Source organism: Nesoenas mayeri (genome assembly GCF_963082525.1).
Source record: "Nesoenas mayeri genome assembly, chromosome: 3".
NCBI classification, from domain to species: Eukaryota; Metazoa; Chordata; class Aves; order Columbiformes; family Columbidae; genus Nesoenas; species Nesoenas mayeri.
In genome coordinates, this window is record NC_137544.1 from 118,240,877 (window position 1) to 118,261,648 (window position 20,772).

The window sequence follows — 20,772 nt, forward strand, 5'->3', positions numbered from 1 at the left end:
CATGTTCACTCCTCTGTTTAGATCTGTGTTATACTAACGTAGCTTTTGAATTTCCTGTATATCTGAATGGATCTAGTGTTGATTGTTCAAATTCTTGTATTTTTTTTCCATATTTCTAGGATGTAGAAGTACCGTTGCACTTACTTCGTTATGTTTGTCTGTTTTGTGGAAAAAATGGCCTTTCCCTCATGAAGGATTGTTTTGAATATGGAACCCCTGAGACACTGCCGTTTCTTATAGCACATGCATTTATCACAGTGGTATCTAATGTAAGTATTGCCTTTAGATTGTTTAATGTTAAACACAAAAAGTGGAAGGACTGAATTTGGGGAGAATTCTGTAGGACCAGGGAGGGAGCAAAACACTCTAAGATTTGTTAGGGATGTGAGGTTTGCTGCTCCACTGGGTGTTTCTTCATCCAAACCCTGTGTATCTCCTGGAAGCGCACAAGCAGTTTTGCAAGTTTGTACCTAGATATCAAGATTGTAACAGCCCTGGAAAATACTTCTAAGAATTTTGTCAGACGTCATTTCTGTCCCTGAAATTGTGTCACGGAAGTTTTTTAGGCTTCTTCAGGCTATGTTAACTTTTTAACCTATTTCCTCTGAGACACAAAAAACAGCCTATGGATTCCTTCTCAGCTTACTCTGATTTTATATCATTAGACACATTTGCAGCGTAGAGGTAACTTTTAGTTGCACTAGTTTTAGAGTACATATCCATCATAACTTCTCCAGTTTGGAATAATACCCATTTTTAACTAGCAGAATTATGAGTTGATTTTAGTGGAGATTTGAAGGAGATTGATGGTAGAAATAAAAGCCGGTCTCTGAAGGACATAGGAAGACTTAGTGTAATGTGAGAATGTGAAGTCGTGACCTGTCTTGTGGATGTTACATCTGGACAAAAAGGAAAACAATAGTTTATTACGCCATGTATGAAGCGAGTTTAACGTAATTTTGACATTGTGATTTTAAGTGTTTAAAATCAGATCCTTCCACACATCTTTCCTCCTTCCTCTTTGCTGTTACTGGCCAGCCAGGATGTTCTAAATAAGTATTGGAAATGTTTGCATAGAGGGAACCAGCATCTGAAATAAAGCCAGTGTTGCTGATCTGTGTCACTTGTTCCTGATCCTTTTAGGGTTATGGTTCTTGTAGGTCAGAGAACAAATGAGTAAGGCCGTGATCATCTCTGTTCCTATAAGCTTGTGCAGGAGGACTGATGCAGGACCTCTGCATGTTAAACTGTGGAAATCTGTTCTCTTCTGGCCCTTTCTGTATGATCTGATGAGTTTTCAGGTAATAATCTGATGAGTTCTTAATCTCTGGATGTTGTCGGTGCAGCCTGCAGTCTTCAGCAAGCCATCTGCAGGAAATGTGTGGTCTTGTAGGTTTTTCTGGTTTAGAGCTAAATTGTGGTCATGGAACCGAACATTCTTGCAGGTCTGATTTTTGTTTTATTTTTTGTGAGAATGGGCAAAATTGTTCTGAACAATGAGTGGCAGCTCCCTATCAGGCCAGCATTTTTATTTTTCAACAAATATTCTGACTTCAGATCCCATTTCCTAGCTACCCCGTACCAGTGCATGTTTATAAACTGTATCTACCTTCCTTCTTTGTCCTTTTTTGAAGTCTGTCTTTTTCTCCACAGAAACTTTCTTCTCTTTATTCTTAGTGATGTGCTCTAACCCAAAATACTTCTCTGCAAAGTTTCTCCTTTCAGATAATTACTTAGCAACTTTGCATTTATCTTTTGTTCTAGAGGGTGATACATTTAGCTATCTCTTGTGGCTATTTTAGATGAACGCAACAGTTAAACCTGCCAGATAAAATGAAATTCAACCCAAGCCATGACTAATACAAGTGCTGTTTCTTCAGCCTCTTTCAGCAATGTATCTTTTACCATTCAACTAGAATCTTTCTTTTGAACTCTCTCTGGCTTTGCTGGAAAATCTCTGTGAGTTATAGGAAAACTGCTTTAGAGAAATTTCTATCCTTAGATTTTATCTGTTACTTCACTACAGAAAGTATAAGAAAAGGTTTTATGTGTAATGCGCTTTATTCATACACTTCCTGCATTTTCGTGTCACTCAGTGTACTTGTCAGCAGTGCTTCTGACTTTCAAATGCCATATGTTTATTAATTCCAAATGAGGCAGCTAATTTTTTGGACAAAATACATTTTACCCTGCCGACATTAAAAAGAAAAGAAAATAAAAGTTCTCAACCTCTACAGTGGTGCATAAGCATCTTCTTTTGATGCAATGTTTCTCTTTCCCTGTTTCTTTTTATATCATCTCACTATGTAATTCATATAACTTAGATAAAGATAAATAATTTAATACATGCTTCTGATGATCTGTGAAATGATAGACCAAACTCCAATAAAACAATTAGAAGCATTCACAAAACTGTATTTTTTGCAAGCAAAATGTTGGTAATCTCACTAAGAGCTCTGCTATGTTGCTTTTGGTTTTCTCCCAATGCATTTCAGTTTATAGGATGTATAGATAGTGGGAAATTGATGAATGACCCTGTTGATAGTAGCCCAGTGAACAGCTCTGCAATGTCAACTGTTAACAGGTTCACAACCTGTAAAGCCAGAACCAGATTGTATAATAGCTGTTAAATACATGTTCACAGTTGTACTAACTCTGGAGAATGGCAGGCAAGGAGCCTTTATTCTTTATTTAGTCCACACTGGAATTTATTTTAAAGTCTGTGAGATGAATGAGTTGTTTAACAACTAGCTTAAATGTTTCAAAAATATTTTCAGAAAGATTGTAGTGTTAATGATCCCATCAGTTTCTCATCCAAAAGTCCGACTCGGTAGTAAGCTCCAGGAAGTAGAACAGGTGAAGCTGGAAATAATAAACCTAAATAAAAGAAATAGTTTGCTAACAACCAGTAACATTCAACTTTTGATAGACAAGGCTGCATAGTGGCTTGGAAAGCATTTGCACTGCTTCTTCCACAAAGGAAGGAGAATATCTCATTAAGTGCACTCTACAGGTGTGTGTAAGATAAGACCATCACCACAAATTAGCAAGGTCTGTGGGGAACTGAGCTACTTGTTTGTGATTACTGGTGTCTCCTTTATGTAGAGGACATGAAAATTACTGAGAAGATGTTTCCTTGGATATTTTTATCCCGCAAATCTGGTTTGAGTGAATGTCTTTGTCAGAAAAGCTTGTTTGTGATAAGAGAGGCAGCAAATGTTCTGTGTCGTTGCAGTTTTGTGGATGTTGCGGAGGAATAACTGCCCTCTCAGTGGGCATGAATTAATTGAGATAATGCTGATGGTTTCCAAGATGTTGGTTTAATTTTACTGTATGAACCTTCAGAAATTAAGTCAGGAGTAAAAACTGTTGAAAGACACTCTACTTTATAGAGATTAATTACCTCTGATAAAGAGCAAATTAAAAAAAACTAACACAAAAAACCACCTCTGAATCCTGAGAATAGAACAGATGCAGTAAATACTTTATCTTAAAAGCAGGTGGAAGCAAAAAAAAAAAGGCATGACGAAAGCTGTGGATTTTTAATGTGATATGTTATTTTATGTCACTTTATTTAAATAATTTAATATGTTTATATTTTAGTCCATAGTGAAAATGATATTTATGATATGTAAAATTATCTATTAATTCAATTCTGCGGATGCAGGTTGTATGTAATGCAAGTACACAGATGAATGAAATGGCTTCCGAAGTTTGAATTAATGTAGACTGAAAATTACTATGAACAATGAAAGCTATAAAGCCAAATTATAAAAACACGTCCTAGTCTTATTCTTTGACATCCTTGCAATTCCTTGTCAAAATGTTATTTAATTCCTGTTTCTAGAACAAGCAGCTGCTAGTTCCACTTTCTATCTTTGGGATGTTAGCATTCTTTTCTTCTGGAGGCTGCCATAGCTTATTCCAAATATGATCTTTTTTTGCAATGTGAAGATTTGGCGGGTTTGTCTTGCGAAGTAGGTTTGTATTGTTACTGTGTAGTGGTAGTTGCGTTGTAAAAAGTAAGTCTGAAAGTCTTCTTTTTCAGAACTGACTCACAAAGTTGCTTGGCTAGTTCCAGAAGCGTTTAAAATAAATAGTAGTGATACAGTTTTTCTGGATGCAGAATTTTCCTGGTGAGAATTTAACCCTTAGTCGGAATTTATTGCATCAGTTGCAAAGATTAAACATTCTTTTAAGACCGAATGTGGAGATGTAGATTGACATGGCAGCTTTGAGTGACCGACAGCACTGGCTATTCCCCAGATTTGTGTGCACACATGATTAAAATGCTGTGAGTAGCAGCAGCAGCTGCTGATGTTTCACCTGTGCTCCATCCCTTACCTGGCACGGAGTTGTCTTTCTGTAACAGGTTTAACAGGCTCAGCATTCCTTTTTGAAATGCAGACGGAACTCCTAACTTTGCTTGTGTAAGTAGTTTGGTCGGTCCTCTTTTCCTCGCAGCGCTGGTAAATAGCTGTTTCAGGGCTTTTGTTTCTCTGTACGCATTTTCTTCCTGCATACAGTGGTCAAGGCAGAATGCTAAATATGGGAATGCGAATATGGTAGTAAAAAAACTGTGCTTAATCACCGGTTATGAAACATAGTTCTATTTTATAGAATATATAAGCCCTACGAAGCAAAACATCAACACAACTCAAATAATTCTACTTGATTTAGCAGAGATTTGCAAGGAACAGAAAGCATGGAATAATTTTCCTGTAGACATTAAAGGAAGAAGAAAATCCACAAGGCTGAGTAGCAGTTTTTCCTACAAGAAACTGAAGAAAATTCAGAAATGAGACGTGGGCAATATGATACTATTTGTACAAAGTGTATGTTTTCCAATCACTATAAGAAAAGATGCACCTCCTGTTTGTAAGTCACAGAAATATTCCTCAGATAACAGCTTTGAAAATTAGAAAATTAAGAAGTTGAAAGAATTGAAGTTGAATGAAAAACAACAACAAAGCCTTTTTTTTACAGTGGGGTTGCATGTGTAAATGTACCAGCAATATTTCATTTTTTACCATTCTCATTAAATGTCATTAATGAAATTTTTATCTATTTATGTTTTTGCATTATAGATCAGAATATGGCTTCACATCCCTGCTGTCATGCAGCACATTATACCCTTTAGGACTTATGTTATCAGGTAATTTTTTTTAATTTAAGAATTTTTCTGGTGGGACTTTTTGACAGCACCTATTTCTAATGTCAGCTGATACACTTTTAATTGTTCAAGTTGTTACTCTGACTGTATCATTTCAGCAAGGGGAGCAAAGGTAATGTTTAGAGTTAGTTTGGGCAGCTCCTTACATCTCTCTGATTTCAGTATCAATCTGATCAATCTCGTTAATGGCATTTTTAGTGTGACATCCAGCCCCATTCTGACATGTCGTGTCAGGTTCAAGTGTAATACAGTTCCACGTACCGCAATATCTTGATACAAGTTTATGTAAAAATTGCAACGAGACAATGTAAGACGAAGAGCAATATGTAGTCATTGAGATTTCATATACTGAGTTTTAACACTGTTTCCCGTTTCGATGTTCTGTATTTCCAGCTGGCAGGAACTGAAGTGTGATCAAAAGTCTACTCGCACTTTTATGTGTCTAAATATATCCAGCCCCAAAGATTTTCTTTATATCAAGCTGCCTATCATGAAAAACACTTCAAAATTAAAATACTTACAAATATATTTAATTATACAGGCAGTTTGATTTTTATTTGCTTTCTCAGGACAATAGAAAAATATCCAATGAGCTACTGATGAAATTATCTTGCGTATGTGTATCTGCCTGGAGGTGGAGGGTGGTCACAGCTGGTTCTCCTCCCAGTGACCCAACATTAAACTTTGCTGGTGCAGACAACCTCAAAGACCACTGCCCTCTCATGGCCCCACAGCTCCTCCAAGGCTCTGGATTTTCTATAAGCGTCATGTTAGAATTCTGCTTATGCTGACTGTAGCTTATTTCCCTGATGGCAATACATGTGCCTTTACAGACTGTATTGTCTTAACTACACCAGGAGAAAATCACACTCAACAGAAATAGTGACATGGGCAATTAAAAAGTGCACAAAACAGTGAGGCTCAGAACTGTGTTTCGGATTTTAATGTGTTCTGGTTTTAACTGTAAAGAGTTTTGACTGCAAACATTTCAGTAGTGGCTTGGCTATCGATCTATCTTGTTATAACATGGTTTCTACCCAGATGATATCAGCAAAGAGAAGGTATTCTGATCTTTTATTAAAACGAACCACAGCTGTGTGCACTCCTTTCATGCTGATATGTTATCTTCGAAATCTTATAAATGTAATTATCAATCATGAAGCAGTCTGGGAAGGACAGGCAGAGGATCTCCAGGTTCTTGTCTCTGTACATATTCCATTAATGGTTGTTTGTGTATCTGGGAATTTGGTCCATGAGTCTTGCCTATCTTCTTCCAGTGTATGGAAATTATAAAGAACATTGAAGGATCAACAATTAGAGAGAGGCTGATAAGAATGAACTTGAGTGAGACAAAATAATGCACCCAGCAGTCTTTGCTGTTAATCCTCACTTGTTTGTCATCCTGTAATTCTTAAAGCATGTTCTGTTTTTTAACTGCACATGTAATTAGGGTCACTGGAACGAACAGAAGATTTTTCCCTGTGTTCTCATCTCTTCTCCTTTACTTTATTCATAGAATATTTGCATTTGGTTTAAAAAGTGATTTATGCAGCAACTTCTTGCCATAAATCATGCCCTTGATGTCTGTTCTGAGCATTCGCAATACGTTCATGTGAATCTGAATGGGAATATTGATACAGGATATACCTATGGAAAACACCTATTTAGAGAAGGAAGGGAATGTTCTCCTAGTTTCCTTTTTTCACCACCTAATCCTGAGACCATCATGAAATCCAAAGCTTGCTTTGGGAAGATGCACTTAGAGAGTGGGACATAAAGCTTGGAAGCCATCTAAGAAGAATAATCCCTAGTGCCATCCCTTTATATGGAACAGAAGTTAACACAGATGCCTTTGGTAAAAAATGACTTTCTTGATATATGCAGCTCACCCCATGTGGTTGTCAAGCTTAGAGATCTTGTCTTGTCAGTTGGGTCTCTAGGTCTCCATCTGCTTCTTACTTTACTGAAAAAAAAGGCAAATGTAATCTGGGGCAGAGTAGCACAGCACCTTTGAAACAAATCCTGCTTGAAACAAATAGCTTCTGCTGCTATGTCAAGTAAGAAAGTGTGCTTGGAGAGGGTGTTAGTGTAGAATGAGCTCTTGGGGCTCTAACTGACGGTTAGTTTGAGTTGCTGCTCATGTCAGCTCCTTGCAAGAATTGCTTTTCGGAGTGCTGATCAGCATAAGCAGAAAGGGATCACCTGACTGGCATCTTAGCAGCATCTTTCATCAGATGAGGTTAACCTTTATGTTCTTGTTCTGTGGTTATTTCTGCTAGGAGTGGATGAAATGAATAGCAAAGTGTATATTTGTGTAGAGGAGACTGCTGGAATTTGTAAAGATCACCGACACAATATGTTGTTACTGCTGCTACCAAGAAAAAAGACCAATAAATGTTATTTTCTGCCTGGGGAATGGAGCACTAGCAATCATATCTTGTCTCTGAAGGACGTATGTTTTTAGACAAGGTTCTTAGAGACGTGGTTTAATGATAGAGTTAGGTCAGGTTATGATTGGACTCAATGATCCTGAGAGTCTCTTCCAACTCTGTGATTCTGAATAGTTTAGGAAAGAAATAAACGACATGTGTTCAGTAAAGAAGCAAAGTAATTTTGACCTCTTCAGCAAGAAGCTTTTACTGGTCCTAATACCTTAGAATTCTGCATTTCAAATTTCAAAATTCCCATGAAATAAGAGACTCACTGACAAAGCGAGTCAAGAATAGAAGTCATAGCTTATCGCAGTTGTAAATGAGAGTAAGTTGTTGATGATGGCTCTTCATAAAAACCATTGGTTCCAGCTGATTTCCACCTGGAGGTCAGAGATGAGGGATGCTCTCTGTGGCTGCAGATATCGAATGCCACAAGAGAGCAGGAGCTGGAAGCAGCGGTGTTTTGAGGACAGTGTTTTTTCAGTGGCAAGATGTTGATTAAAAGTGTCATGAATAGTTTTGTCCTTTTAGAAGGTGACTAGCAATGAAGTCCAGTTTTACGAGAAGAGATAAAGTCGTATGTCTGGTATTGTAAGTGCCTCTATAAACCACCAAAAAGTGCTGGATAGTGTGAAGGAAGAGAGCTAAAACCCTTCTTTCTCCAACATCACAGTTGATATCACCTGCTTAATGTTCCTTTAGTAACACCTGAGCTATGTGTAGCATTAGTGCTGACCATATTTAACCCTTTTTCCTCTCTTCCGCTTCAAGATGGATCTTGAAAGATTTTTTATGAAGGATTTGTGTCTCTGCCCCAGTTTGGGAGAAAGAGAATGTTCCGTGCTCAGGCACATTGAGGGGAAATTGCCGGTGGCGGCTGCTGATGTGTCAACTGTGCAGTCTTGGCACAGGGCACACACATGGCACTGGGATACGCAGAGGAACTGGAAGTTCCAAACAGACTGTTGATCCGCGGTGCTTCCTGTGGAACACAGGGAGAAAGAGAATGCAGCTGGAAGAATTCAAATTATTCTGCTTAAAAAGATTTTTCTTACAAATTTGGGGTTTATGGGAGTGCCCAAGACCACTCCTTGCTACTAAATGTCATGAAACATTCTTGTAATAAGCCTTGGAGTTTTCCATTGCAAAAAATACTTCACTCCTCCAAAAAGCTGCAAATTGATGCTGTAGGTGCAAAGGATGGGCAAATCAGGAGACAACAGCCAGACACTTAAGTGAATTCTTCATATCACTGAGGGGCTCTGACTCATTCTGCCTCATGTCCCTTTTGCAGCTGTGGTCCAAAGGAGCCATATTAAGGGAAAAAAGATTATTTCACAGCTGAGTAGCTTCAGTCTTGAAGCATAAGATGTGACTGTAAGCGTTACATTAACATGGAACTGCACGTTTAAAGCTGAACTCTCTCCATCCCCAAATAGAGCAAATTTAAATAGTTTCACTAGACTAAAACCAATTTATTTTAAATTAATGTGTATGTTTGCTTAAATGTCTATAATATATACTTACTGATGAAGTATGCCTGGCAGGCAGGACAGATCCTATGTGTATATATATAGACTATCCCTTATGCATATGTATATTTCTTTCAAAAAGTCTTGTTTAGGCAAAAATGTCAGATTTACTAGATCGCACAGATCCTGAAGTATTGTTCATATGTTCCTCTAAGACTTAATGCTCATCAGAATCAAAATGACAAGAATTTAGGAATTAAAAGAAATAATGAAGGGTAGAATGGAAGCCATTAGTAAGCCATTATGTTGAATCAGTCACATACTCACATCTATATACTAAATACAGTTCAGATGGTTCCATCTCACAGAGATAATAACAGAACTACCTAGGTGATAGGAAGGGTGATGAAGAAGGTAGGAGGTAAAAAATGATGTTGATAGGAGGAGAGATATAGTCTGGGATTCTTTTTTGACCGGGAAGTGGCTGTTATACAAGTGATACCAAGACAAGCAGGGAATGATAATGATATTTTGGGCTAAATAGACCTTTTGCCTTGCTCCAGTATCATTGTTCTTATGTAAGGCAATGCAGCAAGTTTACAGTTATTCAGTGTAAAGAAAGGTGTGTGTTAATTGCCAGAGATAGCTAAAGGTGTCTTGTTTCTTAATAATAACAACGTTCTACTGGTAAAAGCATAAAATGAACCTAGTTTAGTGATACAGATGGGCTTAGGCTGCTGTATTCACAATTAAAAATGAGGCTTGGCTTACTCGGCAAGTTTCTATAGTTTTAATCCTGGATGCAAAGCTATGATCATATTTGATTTATGACCAGTGTAGTAGGGCCAGTAAATTTTCTGGTGTAAATGGAGTTATAAACACAAGTTTGCTGCCTTCTACATTTGTGCCTGGTTAGAATAACCCAGGTGCATTAAAAAAACCTACAATGCAGGTTAACGAGTAAAAATGGGTCTTTTCTCTGTAGCTTTCTTTAGGGCCTTGGCAGATTATCCTGTTAAAATATGTCTGTAGCTGTGAAAATACAACTACACGGTAGTTTCAGTTATTATAAAGTGGGATGTCTCTTAATGAAACTATAATACAGAAAACATGACACGAGTCTGATTCACGTTTGGACTAAATACAGTAAACATGCTGAAAGAACCTTAAAATTGTTGTTGTGGTGTGAATTTTATGAATGAAAGTAGGTTTATACTGATACTGTTGCATTAAAGTAAAAAACGTTTTGTTATGTAAACTTGATTAGTATAGTTGCTTCTCCAAACTTTCTAGTGTGAGGAAGATTTCAGGCGAAAGTCCTGTTACAGAAATTGAGTGACACCACAAAATCACCCTTCTTTTTCTATAGGTAGATCTATGTCCGTTCCCACCTGTCTGTCGCATACAAGCACTCGTCTGTCATATGTAGAATGAGAAAATTCATATCATTTATTTTAACACCTTGAGACCTTTAGAAATGCGTCACAAAACAGTTGAGTATGACTTGATGTGCATCATGAACACTGAAGAGCTTTGGGAACTAGGGCTGAATATAGTTTGCCTATGAAAATGAGGAGATAAAAACTGGTCTGAGGTCGCTGATCTTTATATTGAGACTGTTATGTTTTAACATGGACCACTGCATTTTTTTATCAGAGTGTAACTCCTCTCACCTGTCTGTAGGTTAAAGGTAGGTCACTGCTCTGCTTTGCTCCTGACCATTTTCAAATGGATATTCTCTTCTTGATGCTACTTTTGTTTAGAATTCATAGCACAGACACATGACGTTCTTCCCATGATCCGATTTCTGGTGCTCCGCATGACCAGAGCAAGTTCACAATTAATAACAGTGAAGGATTTGGTCCTTCTTTTGTCCTACCCTTACTTATCTGTGATTTCTATCATAGACCTACAGTCTCTGTGATTATTTGCACTGAAGTCTCTTTTCTATGTTTGACAATGTTAAGTGTTGTTTAAGTGTGTTTATTTTAAGGCCTCTACACAAGAGCTGTGAAAAAGGGCCTGTATTTTTGCTCTTAAAAAAAAAAAATTACTAATGTTTATATGACGTAAATGCAAAGGAATGCTGCATAAATCAAGTTAAGTGTAGTTTAATATCTCTTGTGTTTAAAAGATTCGTGCATCTATTTGGCCAGTCTCCAAGGACAGATCCAAGCTTAGGCTGTCAAACAAATGGATTTTTAATGCATTTTCGTGTAGTTAAATATAGCTTGGATGTAGTTGAAACTTCAAAATGCTGAAGTACAGCAGAAAAAAAATAATGATGCTAAACTTGTGTGTATGTACCTTTCACTGTGTAATCTTTAACTGCTTGATTATTTTCAAGCTTGTTTCTTAAACATTTTTCTCTTAGGCGTTCAGTTTAGAAGAAATTCTTGACTGTGTCTGTTTTATGTGTGAACTTTACAGGCATTTCAGTGCAGGTTTTCGTGGTACATCTTGATGTTGTAGTTTCTTAGGTAAGGCTGAGGTTGCGCTGGCTTCTGTCAATTAGTTCTTACAAATGATTATTTCTTCAGCCTCCCATTTGCAGAGAACATCTATATTAAGACTTATTGTGCACAATTAGATGACCCTTTACCTAAGGTGTCTGCAGTAAGAAGAACATAGCAGTTTAAACTTCTTTAGCATTACTGTTTTCTCTAGAAGCTTCCTTGGTGATGCTTCTCCTGCGTCCTTAAGGATCAGAACTACAGTCAAGAGGAGAAAGAATTTGGGCATGTGTTCATGTACGAACCTGTTGCGAAATCAGTGGTGCAGGGAGTGCTGATGTACAGCACAGATTGCATATGTCGATGGCAGAAATGTGCATGCACCGCGTTTACTCCAATTGTATGAGAATGCGATTGCGCAATTCAAAGTGTTTTCTGTTCTGTGACTGAAACCACAAACAAGGATACATTAATCTTCAGGGTATTCTCACTGTCAGAGCGAACTATTTGTCATCCACTGATGCTCTTTACAGAAGTTCAATTTGAAAGTATATTAATATGCTAAGTGGATTGTGACACTTCAGTTTTAAATAAGTAAATGAACATGATGCAGCTGTCTGGGGAGAGGGCGCCTTCCCATGGAACAGATCTGAGCTTTCGGCTTCTAACCTACATTTCTGAAGAACTCCATGGTTTTCCTGTCATTTTGTGGAATTAAAGAAATCTGAAGAGGTTTAAAATAAGAGATTTATTTACATTTTAAAATACTATGCACAATTCTGTTTTTCCTTGGTGTTTTCTTTTAAATGTTGCCCACTTTTGATACTAGTGTTTAAAGGCTTAGTACTCTTAGAGGATTGGAAATATATATTTGCTATAATCAAGATGGTGTTCCAAGAATGTTCCATTTTGAATGATACCTTTTTTTCTTCTATTTGTAATTTATTCTAGGTATTTATGTAAACTTTCAGACCAGGAGTTGCGACAGAGTGCAGCCCGGAACATGGCAGATTTAATGTGGAGCACAGTTAAAGAACCATTGGATACAGCCTTGTGTTTTGATAAAGAAAGTCTTGATCTTGCGTTTAAATACTTTATGTCTCCAACTCTAACCATGAGATTGGCTGGGCTGAGTCAAATAACAGTAAGAACTTTTTAAAAATATAAATATTATTTAGAAGAAATACTTCTTTTTGTGTTTCATGAGTTATAGACTTGTTTTCAGGGGGGCTTTTTTAATGTGGGAAAACAGCAGAATCCTCTTAGATGCAGTCTTAGGAAATGAAAATGATGAGTGTGAATAGAGGGTTCACTGAGAGATAAGTGCAAATGACAGTTATATTTGCAGCGTATGGAACTGTAACACATTCCCCGAACAATTTGCCATGCTAAACAAAGCTCTTATAACCATTTTTTGTGACAGCTGTGTTGGAAGTTAATCCCGTGACATGGCTACATTTGTTTTCAACCTGTTTGCATTTTTACCTTCACAGTGTCTTGGTTCTGCTGTAATTAGTTGCTTTTATGTATTGTACACACCTCTTTTTCCTGTTTATTTAGTATAGTCTGTTGCTTGAGAGCATTTCCACATTCATTAGCAGAGGACTGGAACCATTTTAATTGCCAGGTCTGTGCAACTTTGAATGTGAAATCTGAACCAAAATTGACAGAAACTTTACCTGCCTCTGCACTGAACTTTTCTGGCCTCTTTGTAAATAAAATGTCACGTAGTTCAGCTTCTTTAGTATATTCACACAACCTTCTGTATTACGGATGTTGATTTGTGTCTACCAAGAGATTATATTATTATTATTATTATTATTATTATTATTATTATTATTATTATTATTATTATTATTTTCTCCTGTCTGACAGCTATTATGACCAGCCCTAAAATTAAACCTTTCAATTTCATGGAGCTTCTTGAGACTCACAGACTACAGGCTGTATGGCATCCAGAGATGATATTTGCTTACCACCAAATATAGACTTGCCTTCCTTGAAGAGCAGCATATACATAATGTGTCAGATCAGCTGACTTAAAGTTCTTATTTACAAAACAAGGTTGAAGACAGACACATGAAAGTTAATTTTAGCAAAGTGGGAGCTTGAGTAACTGAATCTGAAGTTGGAAATAGCTACAGAAAAAACCAGCAAAATATAAACCAGATATACCTAACGCTTTATTTTTGTTGTTACTTTGCTTCATTTTGATTTCATCTCCCATTCATCTGTTGAGATTGTTCAGCTCCAAAATACCCTTTCCCTCTATTATTCCTTTCCTGGCCTTCCAGGTACAGATTAACTTAAATACATGAAAATGAATGCTCAAAACCCATCTGGCCAACCTTCCTTCTTCATTTTTTCAACTTCTTTTGAGTTGGTTCTGTGAATCAGTGAAAATGCAAATGCAACATCGTTAGAGTTTTCCCAAACAAAGCCAGTGTAATACTTGAACAGTGCGGATTTCTTCTTCTTGCATTGGTTTCCTATGTAGAAAGTTGAATTACCTTGAGACAAGACAAACTATGGAGATGCCATTTTATTTTCAGCTTTCTTTGCTGAAGACTTTATACCTGTGCTGTGCTTCTTAACTAACACATTTGTGTTACATGAATCGAGGCTTCTTTAGCTTCTTCCAATGTTTCATATATGGTTAAAAAAAAAAAGGTACTTTATTCCCTCTGTCATTTCATGGTAGCAGAACATGAAGTGAAAAAAATGTTAGGAGGTGAGTGAGAATAAGGTCATGTAACACTGTGCCGTTGTGGCCAGGAAGGCCAGTGGTATCTGGGGTGGATTAGAAGGGGGATGCTCAGTGGGTCAGAAAGGTTCTCCTGCCCCTCTACTCTGCCCTGATGAGACCGCATCTGGAATATAGTGTCCAGTTGTGGCCCCTCAGTTCCAGCAGGACAGGGAACTACTGGAGAGAGTCCAGCGCAGGGCAACAAAGATGCTGAAGGGAGTGGAGCATCTCCGGTGTGAGGAAAGGCTGAGGGAGCTGGGGCTCTGGAGCTGGAGAAGAGGAGACAGAGGGGTGACCTCATTAATGTTTACAGACATATAAAGGGTGAGTGTCAGGAGGATGGAGCCAGACTCTTCTCGGTGACAGACCATGGTAGGACAATGGATGATGAGTTCAAACTGGAACACAAGAGGTTCCACTTAAATTTGAGAAGAAACTTGTTCCCAGTGAGGGTGGCAGAGCCTGGCCCAGGCTGCCCAGGGAGGTTGTGGAGTCTCCTTCTCTGCAGACATTCCAACCCGCCTGGACACCTTCCTGTGTAACCTCATCTGGGTGTTCCTGCTCTGGTGGGGGGATTGCACTGGATGAGCTTTTGAGGTCCCTTCCAACCCCTGACATTCTGTGATTCTGTATGGTGCTGTTGTGTCGGAATTCTGAGACTTTAGTTGAAATTACTGGAATTTTCAAACAATTTTTACGACATGAAAAAGAACACCTCTGGTCAGAATTCCTTTGGATAAGGATTTGTATGGGAAATGTGGATCAACATGTGACCGTGGATTTCAAAGTGATGATTGTGACAGTTCAATACACTTTCACTCTTTGATCCCTTTCAAAACACTTTTGGTTAGGGGGTAAGTTTTCCAAAAAGCCAGTGAACTTTCCCTTCTGTGTTTGACCCAATTCTAATTGGTCATAACAACTTCTTAGTGACGTTCTCTTCACATGTTTTTCCACTACTAAATATGTTACATTTCAAAGTATCTATTAATAACGTAACTATTAATAATTGTGTAATCAGACTCTCATGTCTCACTAATTTTAGTGCATATTTTCAATTTTGTTTCTTCAAAAACATTTCTTCCCATGCAAGTTGTTGAGATTAGACACAAATCTTTGTGTAAAGACTGCAGGACATTGGGTGTCACCCGAATTACAGAGTGCATGGACCAAACTTGTTTCAAGAAAGAGAAACGTAATTATTTTGATGAAATTATGCAACAAGTTAAATTTGAATTTGAAAAATTCAGATTACTGTGGCTTTAATTTTTTTTGAAAAGAAGATGACAAATTAATTTTATTACATAATTTTAAATTAAAGATACTTTTCAAAGCTTCGTTTCATATAAAAAGATGTAATTTTCACTCTCCAACTTTGTCAACTTTCAACACTGATAATGTGACAAAATAAATCTTTCCTGTTATAGAAAGTGTTACAATAATGGGGAAACTCACCCTATACCAAAGTATGTGGTTTATATCGCGTGAAAACCCATGTGCAAATTGATGGCTACTAAACTTGGGTTTGATTTCTGGGGTGGGTGGAGTTTTGTAGCATCATTTCATTGCTTTAGTGAAAGAAAGGTTGATTTAAAAAGATAATTGATCCCTCTTGACTACCAGAATGCCTGTTAAAGTTTTTGTGACAGCAATTTGTTTAAAAGCATTTGAAATAACAGAAAAAAAAGTTTACTGTTGCTAATACTATTTTTAGATGTCAAACTACCTCGCAAAATATTTAGATACATTTTTAATTTCTTTCTTCCTTTTTCTAACTATAGAACCAACTTCATACCTTCAATGATGTGTGTAATAATGAGTCGTTAGTTTCAGACACAGAAACGTAAGTAGGAACATTATTCTGAATATTTTAAGTGTGCTATATGATTGCAATTCTTCTGTATTGTTATGGATTATACACAGTGGGGAGTACTGATAATCCAAGGCATTTATTAGACATATTCTAAACAGGGGGTTAATAAGTGGTTTTAAAAGGTGACTTTAAACATATTTCTAAATGTTTCTGGCTTCTTTTTACTGTCTTAAAAGAGTCAAGGTAACCTTTAGAAAAATGTAGATGCTGAAATAATAAATACCTATAACCAGCCATTATCTCCATTGTGATGTATAAATAAGAACCAGCTAATTCATATCCGAGTAGTATTTTTGCCGTCTTCTCATTTCTCCTGATTGTTTAATTAACTAAGACTCGTCGTGCCATCACGAGTCTATGAGGTTATGTTGTAGAACTATTGATTGTGTTTCTTCAAAGTCCTTATTTGTATAATTCAGGCGTGTTTAACAAGTTTAAAGGAGATACCCGTAAATCTTCATGAAGGTTGTTGCGTGGGGTTGTATTCTAGTGAGGAAATGTATTGATTTTTGTTGGAACTCTAAACTTAATGTTAGAAGCGCCTAGAATTTAGGTGAAACTGTCTTTAGGTCGTTGAAATAACTGGGGTTTTTTAATAATTGGCAAAGTATGCAAAATCTAGGATTGTAGTGTTTCAAAAAGATGGACCCAATTTGGAATCACAGCAACCACAAACCGCTTACGAATTAAACTTCGGAGCAAAAAGGTTATTAACACTTTAACTCATTAAACCATTTGTAAATTCTTCTATAGATGTAACATGTTAGGTCCATCCTTTTGAAATGCTCTGTAGTCTTTACATTTATCTTGGGGTGTGATATACTCTTGATGTTTATCTTGGGGGTTGTATCTGTCTCACTCTCCGTTATCTTTTGTTCATTAATGAGAAGTTTGTCACAGCAGCAGTTTGGGGTAGTTTTATTATAGACGCTTTCATTTTAACACCTACTTATTGAAAAGTGGCAGCAGTCAAAAACAGAATATTGTAGATTTCAGGTATATAACAACTCAGTTATTTGAAGTGAAATTCATGTTAATAGTTTGGTATTTTAAAGGATCAGAATGTAGGGCAGTTTTGCTTCCATAACATTATGAAAATACCTTGAGAATACAAAACAAATAACCACTTGTGATCAACTTTTTCCAGTCCTTCATCGCCAAATCAGTAGGTGAACATGGATCCGTGCTATCCATTTATTTCAAAGTAAATTTTGATACATAGTGTCAGAAAATGAAAGAATTCTTGTCAGGTATGACAGAAATATCTTCTTGTGATCTGATGAAACCTGAATGTGTAATGTCATTAAGCTCATGTACATTTTTAAAAGTTGCACATCATAATAAATGTAAACACAAATTTATTACTTAGAGTTAATATGATATTAATATAATACACATTTATTGATTTGTTTGTTTATTTATTGCCTTGGGAGATACTGTTTGGTTTTGTTTTTTTGTTTCCAAAGCCTCTAGTTCTGTAGCAATAGGAGTAGATACTACAGGACCATAACACGTTGAGTATATTTGTGGCTTGGTTGGTTGGGATATTTTCAATATTGCACTGCCAATGATGGTTCATTGTTACACTGGGCCTGTCAAACCTCAGTTTTTTAGCCATTTCTTCTCCTCCTTCCTTCATGTTGAAAACCTTAAACTGGGCTGTTTCTTGTTCAGTTGATCTTCTGAAACACATTGTGAATGAAATAGTTTTTAACTAGTAGTAACTAATTAAGGAACGCTAACAAGAAGTTATTCTGCCGGTTAAACCTGATAAAAAGCTGTTTGGTTTTCTGTGTCAAGTGTGAAAAAGGAAAGTCATCAACAGGGGAAAAAGAGAAGGGGCTTGAATTTCCCTGCGGAAGAGCAGATGTGCTATGCAAGAACATCAGAGTTATTTTAAAGCTGAAGGAAATTGTCAAATTCTCAATTGGGATATTACTTTCTTGGCAAGGGCATCTGTAAACAGCCTGTCATTGGAAAGGAATGCAGCAGGAACAGGAGACCTTCTTTGCCACTTTTGTAGTATGTGATTTTTTAAAAAAATCTGAATTCCAGTCATTTTGGTGTTTTACCTGAAAGGCTGGGTACAAATCAGCATCAAGTATTGCTGCTCATCTTCAGCTCTCTTTTGAAATCGTTGATTTCTTTCAGCCAAATAATCACAAGAGGCTGATGCAGAAGGATAGGAAAGTGTCTCACTTGGACAGTTTGCTCAGTACAAAGCTTCCCTCTCATCAGAGACCCTGTTCATGAGAAGTTTTTGGATGAGAAGGCACTTACGGAGTTGGCAGTGATTAAATGAGCAGCGAAAGGAAAGCTTTTCATTCCTGTTTTCTTTTCCTTAGTGGAGAAAGCAAGTCTAAGGTTTATTTTGTACCTTTGTAGCCCCTGCAGATCTATCAAAGGAAGATGTCTGGTCATCCCCATTGTGTCTTTTGACTTTTCCAGATGCGTTTGGAACTGTCAGCTTTTGGGATTTCTCCTTCTGTGTCTTGATAAGGTGGGTTTGCGGGAGGTATCTCATTTTTTAAAAAAGAGCTATCAGTAGGTCCTGGCTCTTCTCTTTTGTTTGGAAGTATCATCAGGAATTTTTAGCAAATATTTTGCAACAGTAGCTTCCTTCCTTTATCTGCATGGTTGCAAATTTTCCCGTGGTATGGCAAGCTAAAGCATCTTCTGTGTAGGAAAACACAGGATTTCACAACCTGTGCTTGAAAAGCTGCAACAGAGAAATCTGTTTTCTAGCTGGAGATATTTGTGTGTCTTTTTAGATTTAGTTTACTCAACTGTCTTCTCTAGGATTGAGGGTTTGTGGTGACTGAATATGTTTATCGTCCAGATATGTGCAATGTCTCAGTGACTCAACTTCATAATATCCCTCAGAGATATACTTTCAATTTAGCTATTCCCGAGTCTTAAGATAGAATCAAATTCTTTGCAGTCTAAGGTACCGAAGAGTATGAAATCTATTAAAGCTAAAAATAACAAGACTGAACAGAAGAGTCTTCAAGTCTTTGAATAGTGATTACTAAAACTATTCTACTGATGTTGGTTAGTGAAAATGATCACGCCTTTCAGGGAGGGAAAGATTATTTTTTCGGTGCTGTTTGGCCCACAAGAGGAAAAAGTGGTAGTTTTCCCCTTAATGAGGACACTGTCCGCTTCTAGAAATAACATGTGTAAAGAGATACTTTGTTTTGCTCTTCACTCGGCAGGCGGCCAAGAATTGGAGTTGCAGGTTGATGCTGAGGTGACCTCCTGCTTCATTTAAACACTTGATTAGCCTCACTTGAAAAGCTTCCAACAGAGTAATTTCGCGTGTCCAAAATTTCTTTCACCAGTGAACAGAAAGATCTGGACTATTTCTTCTCCTTTCTTTTCCCTCTCTTTATTTATTGGGATATTAAACTGCAAGTTTTGTATTGCGTTTTCCCCTCACCACTGTTCTCTTAGCTTGTGTTAACTCTTGCTTTCTCAATTTTGGTCCAAGCTCTCCAGCTGAATTTACCACAGCATCATTTAAAAGCCTCTTCCCCTCTCTCTGTTACACATTCCAAGGATCTTTTCAGATTTTCTCAGCTCAGTAATGCTTCTTTCTAGTGCTGTACACCTTTCTAGTGGCATACACTGTAATTTAATGAATATTCAAGTCAGAGCCTTGGGCTTGGAGCATGCAAGAAGAAAATATGTGCTCATAAACAAAAACACGTTCTCGAATGTGTGTTGGGAAGGTGCCTGCTGTTTCTGATCCCAACTAGCTGAGATCAGTGTTTCCCATCCATTGTTAGGTTGTAGATGCTATTTGAGTGATTTTGTTAAGAAACGTTAGTCTTCATCCTTTGCAAACTGCTCATTTTATTGCTACATTTTTTTCCTTCAAAGTTGTACATTACATTTTTCAGTCATGTTGCTGTTGTATTTCACCCAGTACTGAGCTGGTGTGTTTTTGTAGCTGCAGGAATTGTGTTGATGATTCACAGATTGGATAAATAAGGTTTTCTTGAGGCGGGGGGGTGGGGGGTATTTTGTTGTGGGATTTGTTCCTGGATCTGGGTCATCATGTGGCTACTAAGTATTGCACCACAGCCTTAGATTAAAATGTTTCTGGGACTTTAACCCAGTCCTCTTATAGAGAGGCATTCATTGACCTACCAGGAAAATATGTAGTTTCCCTCCAGATGGTTTTATTTACAATAGTCAACAAAATTCAAGCTCTAGTACTCGTCTTTCCTAAGTACAGTTCACAAACATCAGGTTATATCAGAAACTGTGAAGCTTCCACTCTTCCCTGCAGGTTAATGGAATGCCTGGGGAAACTAACGTCTAAAGTGCTTGAATTCCATTTATTGGAAGTAAAACAGTTATTTCCACAGACATGAATTGACGGTGACTATGAATTAAAAGTCTAGAGGTCATGTAGCCCAATATGTTGTGTAGATTTCTAGTGCGAGAAAGATTTAGAGACAATTAAACTGAGTAGCTGCTACCTTTAGTTCTTCACTCTCCTCCCACACCGACAACACACGCTCATAGAGAGTATCAAGTTCTTTAAATGACTTTTCCTCTTGCTGTCCTGTGGCAGATGAATGATTTAGACTCCTGCTTGCCACAGAGCGGTGTTTA

General features: G+C 37.3%; 1 protein-coding gene across 1 annotated transcript in view; it reads left to right on the forward strand.

Moving 5' to 3' along the window:
• USP34 (ubiquitin specific peptidase 34) overlaps positions 1–20,772 on the forward strand; it is a 122,672-nt gene that overhangs the window by 26,021 nt on the left and 75,879 nt on the right. Inside the window, exons 6-9 of the mRNA XM_080341322.1 lie at positions 120–269; positions 5,088–5,155; positions 12,482–12,674; positions 16,058–16,119. Coding sequence (XP_080197448.1) covers positions 120–269; positions 5,088–5,155; positions 12,482–12,674; positions 16,058–16,119 — 473 coding nt within the window. The remainder of the gene's footprint in view (positions 1–119; positions 270–5,087; positions 5,156–12,481; positions 12,675–16,057; positions 16,120–20,772) is intronic.